This window comes from Patagioenas fasciata, chromosome 12 (assembly GCF_037038585.1).
Source record: "Patagioenas fasciata isolate bPatFas1 chromosome 12, bPatFas1.hap1, whole genome shotgun sequence".
NCBI lineage: Eukaryota > Metazoa > Chordata > Aves > Columbiformes > Columbidae > Patagioenas > Patagioenas fasciata.
In genome coordinates, this window is record NC_092531.1 from 16067847 (window position 1) to 16079331 (window position 11485).

Consider the following 11485-nt stretch of genomic DNA (forward strand, 5'->3'; position numbering starts at 1 on the left):
AAAGGCAGGCAGTGATGTTATATCTCTAACTTACCTCCTACAACTCAGTTTTTAGCATAGCCTTGAATTTATCTTTTTAAAATGTATTTTGCTTCATGAAAAGAATCATATTTTGTACTAGATGAACAAGTACTGCACAACACCTGGATCAAGGGAGCTGTATAAAGCCTACTATATTAAAAGTAAGACGCCAGCTTGAGCACATGCCGTTTCACTCAATAGTGCTTTCACTGAAAGCACTCAAGATTTCTCCCATATATATGTATATATATATGTGTGTGCAAATGACACTCTCCCGGTGGATAGCAGTGGCAGGTCACAGTGACGCCTGCGCCAAGCAGAGCAGCGGCAGAGAGCGGAATAAAGCATCGCCAAAGAGCTGCCGTGTTCTTTTCCTTAAGTTTAAGATCAATTATTTAAAAGACCGCTACTTCTCGCTCGGCCAGAACCCCGACGCTCCCGTCTCACGTGCGCTAATGGCGGCCGTGGCCCCTCACAGCCCGCCGACCAATCACCGCTCCGGCACGGGGGCACGTGACTTTTTGCCTCGGTAGCCATGGCGCCGGACCCGCTTACTTCCGCCTCGGCAGCCATGGGGGCCGCGCTCACTGTCTGCTCCGCCCGCCCTCCCTCATCACGTGGCCGGTGCGGGCTTAGCACCCGGAAGTAACGGCCGGCGGCGGGCGCTCCCGCTGGGCTGCGCCGGGGGAGGAGGCGGGGAAGGAGGTGGAGAGCCGCGACCCCGCCGACCCGGTGAGGAACGAGTAGCGGAAGGGAAAGACGGGGACGGGTTGGTCATCGCTGTGGTGGCAAGCCTACCCGTCTTCGCGGGGCCCCGGACCGGGGAGGGGGCTCTGAGGGGCTGGATAGGCCCTGAGGGCCCGGGGGTGTGGGAGCGCCGAGGTAACCGGGGAGACCCTGAGGTAACTGGGGGTGGTCTCTCAGGCTCCGGGACAGCGTTACCGCTGGATGAGGCTGTGCCTAAGGGGGCGGAGAGGCTATGAGGAGGTGTTGGGCTGTGGGGGGAGAGATCGTTTAGGTTCCCGGGTGGGGTTATCACGACCCCTGAGGGCTTGGAGTAGCTTTTGACTCGGCCCTGTAGGGAGCCTAAAGCCCAGTCTTGCCTCATCCTGGGGGTTCACCTTTCCGGGGGCGGCTGTCAGCCTGGGCTGGGGTGCTGAGTGGGGTTTTGCCCTCATCTCCCTGCAAATTGTGGACAGAGCAGGGGGTGGGGTCTCTGGGAACAGTGTAAGGGGAGAGGGGAAGGTGCTGCTGTTATGTCCAAATCATCCATAACTCAACTTCCCTATTGCCTCTATTTGACGTTTATAAAGCACCCACAGCCCCGGCATCTCCCTGACATCTCCTGGTGTTCACCTGCAGCTCTCGGTGCCGATGATGCTGATTCAGGTCTCCTGGCCCTTGGGAGTGGACGCTCCGTGGCCAGAGCAATGGGAGAATGGCTGCATGGGGGCTCCAAGAGGCGATTCGTAGCTTGTCTGATCCATGCTGGCAGGGGTTTCCTTGCTGGTGGCAGGATCAAAGTCTTTCTAGATCAATAATGAGTGAAAAGTGCTACTTTGTTTTTACTGAAAATGAAACTCGGGTCTTTAGAGGCTGCACCATAAACAGCATCAGGTTCTTTGTGATTTCTCTGTTTACAGTTCATGGTTCAGCTTTTCTGTGGCTGGCAGAGTACATAGCTGTTGTTGACACAAATATTTGTGCATGCGAGTTTAATGCTGCATTTCTGTGCCAAGGAAAAAATATTTCAGTCATAGGACATTGACGTCAGCCAAAAAATCTATATTCAAAGAAAAAATGCTTAGTCTTACTTTAGAAGACGGGTAATCCTTAATAGTGGGGGTTACATATGCACCTTTATAAGGAAGGGGCCAGGGCAAATCAGCAACTTGGTTCCATGAGTGGTGATAGTTGAACTGGGAAACTCAAAATTTAGATTGCTGACCCTTTATGGCAACCAGAATTAGGAGCAGACAGTCTCCCTCTCCCGTGTTTGTGTCCCTGGAGTGCCTGGCGTAGTGAGGCCTTGACCGTGACTTGTGCTTCTTGGCCCTGCTGAAATATAATACTCGAAGAGGACGTGTTTTATGGCATTTGCTGTAATCTGTTATTTCTGCTGCAATTTTGTCACACTGTGGTTTGCTGAATAGCTTTTTGATAACCAGTTAATGCATGGGTTTAGGATGGAATTAGCAGACTAAATTGCTCTTTCGTTTCTCTAATGACCAGCTTCTAGTAACCCCTCTTTGTGCCTGCTCTGCCTTTCGGGCTGGTGGAATAGATATGTTTTTACCTCCACTGTAATTTTCTGTGCTGCCAGACTGGGACAAAGAGCAGAATAGTTGGTGCAAGCACCAAAATGAAACCACGCAAAATAGAAACAATGGCCATGCAGATGAATTTCCTAACTCTGACATCCTTGTTAGACATGAGAGGTGTATCATCTGCTTTGTGGAGGATGTGTAGTGTCTTGCAATTGAGAAAGTACTTTCCCTTTTCAAATTCATGTTTTCTGTAGTTGGAAAATGGCATACGTAGACTGAAAGATGAGGAAATTGTAAATAACTGTTAATACAGCTGTAATGCGATAAGCTCATAAAACCTGCACACCAGCAGCTTTTGCAGGGAGAAATGAATTGAAATGACTCATAGAACATACCAAGGTCTTATTTGATGAAGAATTAAGGAACAAAACCTATTGATTTATACTTGATGACTGTGGAGTAATGAGCAAAAGTTTCTTTGTTTTATTATTGCTCAGTGCTGTGTGTGAAAGCATGAAAATAATTTCCTGATGCAGCTGGCTTTCAGGTTAAAGCCATCGAGGCTGCAACCTTCAAAACTGTTTGATACCATCTGTTGTTTGAATGGGAACTGGTTGTCTTTCACTGCTTTAAAAAAAGTTACATCCAGAAGTTACTTAAGCATTAATTATAAATTGATGGAATATTATAAGACATTTTTGTTATAGATGATAGGACCTTCTGACTTCAGAGTGAATTAGTGGCATTCTTTTGTGGAGCCAACATCAAGCTGTTTGTTTGGTATTAATTGATGTTCTTCAAAGATGTCTTTGTTGGTGACTCCTGACAAGAATCAGCTTCTGGGCTTTGCTGTAAATTAAGCATCAAATCAGCTGATGTGCCCGATGCACTTTGAGGCTTCTTTGGGCCAGTTATACAGAGGTGGAAAAATGTGATCTGAATACTTAGGGAGTAGGTTCATGAAATAATATAAATCTATTGTGAGAATTGCAGAGTGAATTGTATGAATAATTATTGGATATAATTTTGGAGTGCTTTATGCATTAAAAACAAACCAAAAATATGCTTTAGCTTTTTAAGCCCCTTACAGCCTGCAACACAATTGTCTTTATAACTGTTATGCAGGAATGCTGATACAAAAGAATCATCATTTCATAATTTGGTACAGTACAGCAATCAGGTGGCTGCCTCTTGGGAGGATAATTAAATGGTTCATGATGAAAACTGAGGATAAGTAAACCTGGCGTGAGTCAGAGGTGGTACAATCAACTGATAAGAGCAAACTCAACCTGCAATTGCTTTATCTGTGCAGCACAGCTTTGGAGTTCTGCCTCCCGTAAAGCTGTTGGATCGATTTCTAACTTTGTCTCTCTCTCTTTTTCAGGCTGAGCTAAACTGAGTGTTTTGTAAACATCATGGGAGAGATTAAAGTCTCTCCTGACTATAACTGGTTCAGAAGCACAGTTCCTCTTAAAAAGGTACGTACAGCTGTAATTGACTTGTGGGTGCAATTTCTCCTCTCATTTTGCAGTGGGGCAGACTGAGCTTGTTAATGCAGAACAGTTGTGTCTGTGCTGGTGACCTGGCTCATCTCCTGAGCTGTCATCTCACGTGTCATACGAGCACGTGAAAGAAGCATGTGAAAATTAAGAGCGTGCTCAGAGGTCACTTCTGCATGTAGTGTTGGGGAGCAGAAGTCATGAGCCACGGTACCGAGCATCCCAATGCAGCTGTGCCTGAGGAGGAAACCCCTAGGAAACGTCGTGTGCTGAGGACCACGTGCGTGGCCTCCTGGAGCCACGTGTGTGCCCCACGGTGTGCCGAGGCGGGACAGCTGGCTGGTGCTACCAGAGCCACCGCTGCCATCACCACCCCTGGGGCTGGAGCAGAAAATCTGAAAGCAACTTCTTGGCAGTCGGGTTCCTGGGAATGGAAGTATGCTTTAACGATGGTGGAAAAAAACAGTTTCTTCCGCTGCATGTCCTTTAGATATCATCTGATTCATCACGCTGTCCAGCCACTTTCCCCTCTTGCTCAGATTTCTCGCCTTCCTTTCACTGAACACAGCACAGTGTTTGAGGTGTGCAGTGCTCCAGCTCTAAGTGCCGAGCAGTGGAAGTGTCTCTTGTGTCACTGTACAATCCGAGCAGAGTCAGCCACCTGTCTGGCTTGGGAGTGGTTTCTAGTTTGGTTTTGGGCTCAGGGGACTTCCAGCTGGTTCAGTTCTCTAATCTGGGTGGCTGCGTGGGTGGAACACAGGGATGTTGCTGGCAGCAGGGGCAAGAGCAGTGTTACCTCTTTCAACAGCAAGTTGGTTGCGGTTGGGCCACTCAAAAGGAACTGTGTCCCCAAACCTAAGAAACAACATTTAAATGTGCCTAGCGTTCTTTCCTCTGAGTGATATAGAGTTTCTCCAAGAAATTACCTCTGTGGAAGAGCTGCAGGATTTTCCGTTTGGGGTTTCTCATTCATTTTTGCCTGTCTGTGTCTTCTGTAAATAGGACAGACACATTGCTATTGATTGTGCACCTTCTGCTGTCCAGTTGCTTTCTGTTTCTGGCCAGCACCAGATCTGCCAGGTCTATTCATGCTGTTGCCTCCAGGCAGTGCCTCAGGAACGCCGGGAGGCAATATTTCAGTGGAAAGATGTGTGGATGCTCTGAGGTGCTGCTTTATGGGGTGCAGAACAATAAATGAAAGGAGCTGCAGGTTGTGGTTACAATGGAAAGTGTTGCTGCTGCCGTGGGGACTGTGTGCGGCTGCAGGTCACTGCCTTCAGCTGCTGCTGACTGCTCAGGATTTCATAAATGTGTAAACTGAAGCTGCTGGTGACCTTCAGACCAGGGAATACTTTACCCTCTTGAGCGATTCAGTCTACTTAAAAGTAAAATGATGCCGCAGTGATGAATGTGGGGTATGAAGAAGGTAGAAATAAACTAGTCCTGGTATCTGAAGAGAGAAGGAAAAAAACAGAAGGCACAATTTGGAGATGTCATTAATTTCTGAAGCAGTCTTTAGGAATACATTTGTTTGCATTTTCCCCCCAAAAGTATAGGAAAAAGACATGCAGTACAGAGGAAGGAACCAACCTTCATCACTGCTGCTGAGCACTCATTACTGCTCTCAGAAACAGGTTGCGATGTTCCTCCTGACAGGAGCAGGAAATACACAGCTCCATCGCCCTTCCTGGGCTTGTCAGATGTAGGAAGTACAGCCCAGAAAATATAATTTTGAAACTAAGTCTTTAGCTTTGCCTGTGAGCCTGTATTTGCATGCACCACTTGCTGCCTTTGCTAAGTCTATCCTAAACACCTTCAGCAGGGGACACCCTGGCTCTGCTAAACTCAAGGGCAGTTCTGCACTTTGTTTCCATGCAGTGCAGATTTTACCCTGTATGTAAAGTTAGTTTTTCTGATTTCAAGGAATATACTTCGCCTTTGGAAATATTCTTAAAGGGAAACTTTGTAGTAGCTGCCAACAGCCACCCTGAACTCATCTCATGTTGCTGATGGAGTCACAGTTGAGAGCAGTGAGGCCTGGAGTTCTGTGCAAAGGCTTTTGTAAAAGGTTTATTTTTAAATGGTTCCAGTGGAAGTGCTGGTATGCAATAACTTTTTTTTTTTTAATAGAAACTTCACAAAACAACAGTATCATGTGATTTCTCACGTGCTCCCAGAGCGTGAAATACTGGCCTTATTACAAGCAGATTTGTTAGTCATGCAAATCTGATTTGTGATACAGTTTTCCTCTGATTCTCTGAGAAGCTTAACTACAGTGACAGAAAAGCAAATTGTGCTTGGATATTGCTATTTGAAAAGCTACAAAAACCTTGATATGGAGGAGACAAATTCCTGCTGTGTGATAGAGTCTTTCCCTAGAGGTTCGTGCTTGTTCATCTGGTGCAAGCTGCACACTTTCACTGGGTTGCAGAGTGTTGAAAGAGCATCCTGAATATACAAACCAGTTTGCTGGTAGAACAGGCCCTGTAAAAACAAGTCAGGCTCCAGCATTGCTAGAAAAGAAGACCTTTACCAAATTCTTACATTTTTAAATGTTTTCAGCTTCTCCCCTGAGACAGGCACTGTGCGCGGGGCTACTCATTAAGGATAGAGAAGCTTGTGTGTGAACAATCTCCTTTGTGGCTCCTTTCCCAAGGATACTTTTCTGCATGTGGACTATTGCATAAACCAGATCCTTTGGGGCACAGCCTTACTGTTCCTGTGGTTGATTTCTGTATGAATTTTCAGATCTAGATGTACCATTGTTCTGACCTAAGTCCTTCAGAGTTGAAATCCAGAGCAAAGCACCACAAACTTCAGTAAACAGCCTTAAAGAACAAAGCTATTGTGAAGAAGAGTAAAAGATGGGCTTGTTCAAAAGCATCTTGAATATTATTATATTTACTAGATGACAGAAATTTTGTAGAAGCAATCCTTCAAGCTGGCTGAAAAAGCTAATTTCAGTCTTGTGTGTTTCTTCTCCCCCTTCCCGTCCTTCTCTTTTTCCAGATAATAGTAGACGATGACGACAGTAAAATCTGGTCACTGTATGATGCAGGACCTCGGAGCATTCGGTGCCCACTCATATTTCTTCCTCCTGTCAGTGGAACTGCAGATGTGTTTTTCCAGCAAATTTTGGCGCTGACTGGATGGGGCTACAGAGTTATCGCTGTGAGTATTGCCTGTTCTGTCTCAAGGTTAGTGTACTAGTGCCTGTTGGATATTGAAAATCACCTTCTTTGGGTTTCTTTGATGGGGGAATCCACCAAAAAAGCTGATTAGTCATAGTCACGGATATGTAGCATGCAGATCTAGGCTGAAATCTGTGTGCTCACAGAAGCGTTTATCCAAAGCCTTGTGTGTACACATTATTAACTTCATGGTCTGTTTTTTCCCTTGTGTGCCCTGGACACAAGGTGTTTTTTCCTCTGTCTGGATCTTTGTTGGCAGTGAGGCAAGTGTGTCGTTAGTTCAGGGTTTCTGTGTTTGCCTTAGGGATGCTGGATAATGTGGTTCTTAGCCTGCCAAGCTCTAAGTGCTAAGTCGCTCCTTAAAATCCTTACAGCGTGCTCTTTCATGGCTGCTCAGCTCCTAGAGCTGAAACAACTGATTTTTACAATAATTTTGCTGCTAAACAGTCTGGCTTTAGGAGTACTGCTCTGCCTCTTGTGGCAGTTAATGATTTCTGTACCTGTCAACTTTACATGCTACAAAATCACCGAAGAATTGTTGCAGCCTCTCCTAGCTGTGATTACAGACTGAAGTGATGCTGCATGTTCCCCAGCAAACTTGCTCTGCAGTGCTTTCGGCTGCATATTTTGGTGCAAGCGAGGGGGAGACATTGGCACCCTCTGGCTGTAGGGACCTTGCTGGGGAGTGTGAGCTGCATGTTGCTGTCCTGACACCTTTAGTGTGAGAACTGGTGCGACTTTGAAGCGGACAGCTGACAGGAACTGGTCAGAGACTGGCTTTTTCTAACTTTGTATGATTTTAGTTGCAGTATCCGGTGTACTGGGATCACCTCGAGTTCTGTGATGGGTTCAGAAAACTGTTAGACCACCTTCAGCTGGATAAAGTGAGTGCTCAGAGATGGGGAAATGGATGTATAATTGCAGTAAAAACACAAATGTTTGAAAGAGTCTCATTTAAGAGCAAGTGTATAAAAATATGTCACAAAAACAGCCTATAAATAAAGAGGTTCTGTTGCAATTTTACTTTTGAAACAAGTTTATTTTTGATGGTGAATACCTTTAAAAATTGTCATGCTTAGCCTAAATTCAGCTGCTGTTCTAGGCCTGTGAAACGGTAAGTGTTGGTTAACTAGGTGTTCATGAGATCCTGTGGAAGCTGTCCTTCCTAACTCATGCTGTATGGAATATCACAATAAAGTATCTTGGATTGGAGCAGCTATTGAAAACAAAGTGAAATGTTTGGGTTTTTTCTTAAGCTTGAGGAGCAAACAGAAATTTGAACTGTGACCTGGAAACACTTCCTTTTTTTAATATTTATCACATTTGTATCATGTGTAAAACCACAGCTGAATAGAAGAGTTTGATTAATTTTAAAAATGGGTTATGGGGACAAAGTAAAACTTGAATGACTCACTTTTGTAATGAAACATTGTGCTTGGAGGTCACTTATTTCCCAAGTGTAACAAGATCTGGCTTGGTTTTTTTTTGTTTGGTTTTTTTCCCCTTGAATTAGGTTCACCTTTTTGGAGCTTCTCTGGGAGGTTTTCTAGCTCAAAAATTTGCTGAATACACACACAAATCTCCAAGGGTTCAGTCTCTGATCCTCTGTAATGCCTTTAGTGACACTTCCATCTTCAATCAGACATGGACAGCAAACAGGTAAGGAAGACTGAGACAAAAGATTGGATCCACGGCATTAATTTCTTTGGGATTAAATGTGCTGCTGATCTGGTTGGACACGTGTCTGACCTGTTTCCGGCCTGGGTGAAGGAGGTGTGGGATGGAATACTTCTGACTTCTAAAGCCACGCTACGAGGAAAATTGGAATTTTCACAATTGAGAGTGTGGGATTTGACAGAGGAGTTATCCTGTCACCCTCTGTGGAATGTGGTCAGATTTAAGAACTCTGCCTGATTTCTAGCAAAACCATTTAGAGTCAAAAAAGTGTTTTTCACCATGTTTAAAATAACAGTTTTGCAATGTAAGACTAACAGCTTCCCCGAGCATGTCAAGCACCTCACTGCAAGGTTTTCAGTCTCTCTGCTCTGGAAGCTTCTTCAGGATTTCATTTGATGTTAAAGCACCGAGTCAGCACAAGGAAAGGGAGCGCTGACAACAAAGTGTCTTAATGTTGGAGTCCTGGGTGTTTGAAGCTTGTTCCATTTTGTTTCTGTTTCAGCTTTTGGCTGATGCCAGCTTTTATGCTGAAAAAAATTGTCCTGGGGAATTTTGCATCGGGTCCTCTGGATCCTGAAATGGCCGATGGGATCGACTTCATGGTGGACAGGGTAGGTGCTGCGTGTTCTGATGGCTGCGGTGTCATCTCAGCAGATTTAATTAAGTTATAGGTATTTCTGCTGCTTTCTGCATTTATGTGCCCAGAAGGGAGGAGTAAGGAATGGATCCTTTGCAGGTGTTGAGCGTCACAGCCCCAGCGATTTACCTGATGCTGTGACCATCTGCCTCACAGTTCTGTTTATTATTATGTCAGTCAGAAGAGAAATAGTGAAGAAACAGAGATGGAAGAGAAGTGCTGGGATGCATCCATAGGCCTTGCTCTGGAGGGTGAAGCGACTAAAGGAACGTGTTATTAAGCGTTATTTCATGCAGAGAGATATAATCGTCAGCTAAGGACAGTCATGTTTCCTTTTAAAACTAAATTCTCTTTGGCTGTATTGTTAATATTACATTAATTCCCTGCAGGGAAATACGGTGTTAATTAGTGTTTTTCTTTACTGAAAGCTGGAGAGTCTGGGCCAGAGTGAGCTCGCTTCAAGACTTACCCTCAACTGCCAGAACTCCTATGTAGAACCTCATAAAATTCGAGACATCCCTGTAACCATTATGGATGTAAGTTAATCTCAATGTAATCCTTTTTATTTATGTTTTTTAACACTGTTTCCTGCCCTTTACAGGTGGGGCCTTGAATATTCTGTTCGCAACTTCACAAATATTCGCAGTACATTTAGATAAGCCTTTTTCCTTGAATTTGGTTCACCTTCTCGGAGCTTTTCTGGGAGGCATTCTGGCTCAAAAATTTGCTGAATACGCACAGATCTGAGTTCAATCTCTGATCCTGTGTAATGCCTTTAGTGATGCTTCTTTCTTTAGTCAGACATGGACAGTAATATTTGCTTCATATTTAGATAAGTCTTCTACTGACTGGGCAACACTGTGGCTCTTCTGTGTTACATTTTGAATTGGATATTCTGTGCAATAACACAGCAGTATGTAAATGTACCAGTGCATTAGATTTCCAGCTGTTGATGCCTGATGTGTTTGCTTGATTTGTTTCATTAACACTGTTCCACAGAGAAGCTGAGATATTGCTTCAGAATCAGTATGATTTAATAAGGACAATCCCACAAAATTCAGAACCAGCTGCTGTGATTTGTCTGTAGGTGTTTGACCAAAGCGCGCTTTCGACGGAGGCAAAAGAAGAAATGTATAAGCTTTATCCTAACGCCAGAAGAGCTCATCTCAAAACAGGAGGCAACTTCCCTTATCTCTGCAGGAGCGCTGAGGTCAACCTATATATTCAAGTGAGTCTCTGCCTCCTACAGCTGTATGGGCAGGAGGAGACACATTTTTCTCTGCTGGTTCTTGTTTCTGCTCACTTTGGGTCACTGATGGGGAAGGGGACAGGGAAGCACTTGCCTTAATGGAGAGCTGAATTTGGGGCTTTGTCTGTTGCCTCTTACTCTCATGATTTCATCCTCACGAAAATTATGCAGAAGGAATGATTCTCTTTTACCAAAACCTCATGCTTCTACACCTGTTTCAGTGTTGTTTTCCATGTCCAACAGATCCACTTGCTGCAGTTTCATGGTACCCGCTACGCGGCCATCGATCCCTCCATGGTCAGCGCAGAGGAGGTGGAAGTCCAGAAGATCAGTCTTCACAGCAGCAATGAGCAAGAAGAGCAGTAGGTTTTGGAGTGCTGGTGGAAACGAGGAATTGGTTTGGTGGTCTTCCTGTGTACAATCAGCTGTTCCCACTCTGCCTTTTTCCCCATGCCAGCTGATGATCACTGTGTGATTCCAGCGGGATCAGTAAGTCAGTGAACGACCTGCGGACGGTCACCTCCAGTAGCAAATTTTGGATGGATCTGTTTAATTTTTAGCCTTGGAATTGAAGGAAGCATCTTTGAAGGCTGCAGTTTTAAAAAAAAAGACATTTTTGCTACCAAAGTCTTCACTATCATGTTCTTAAGCAGAACAGTATTTCTTTTTATATTTTTCACTCAGCTGTATATATTGCCACATGCAGGTTGTGTACTTGTAAGCTGACATTTGTTGAATATTTGGTTGAAAACAAGTTTAGGTGCCAATGTTGCCATCACTTATTTGCTTCATATGTTGTGGTGTTAGTTTCTATTTGAAATAAAGCATTTGAATTTTTAACTTTCTTGCTGTTTAAAAATGTTTTTCAATAAAACTATGATTTCAGCAAGTGTCTCTTGTTTTGACAAGAAAGTTGCTTCTACAGCCACCTATAGAAATTAAAA

General features: G+C 44.4%; 1 protein-coding gene across 2 annotated transcripts; it reads left to right on the plus strand.

Annotated features, from left to right (window-relative positions):
- Positions 1-604: 604 nt before the first annotated feature.
- On the plus strand, positions 605-11426 carry SPG21 (SPG21 abhydrolase domain containing, maspardin). 2 transcript variants are annotated; one of them, XM_065847519.2, is made up of 9 exons: positions 605-753; positions 3673-3766; positions 6797-6958; positions 7782-7862; positions 8492-8637; positions 9158-9266; positions 9721-9828; positions 10380-10520; positions 10785-11426. In XM_065847519.2, the coding sequence occupies exons 2-9, from the start codon at positions 3704-3706 to the stop codon at positions 10905-10907; spliced, it is 933 nt and encodes a 310-aa protein (XP_065703591.1). In that variant the 5' UTR covers positions 605-753; positions 3673-3703; the 3' UTR covers positions 10908-11426. The 2 variants fall into 2 exon arrangements, with proteins under 2 accessions (XP_065703591.1, XP_071670081.1); XM_071813980.1 differs by lacking the exon at positions 605-753 and adding an exon at positions 818-923.
- Positions 11427-11485: the final 59 nt, after the last annotated feature.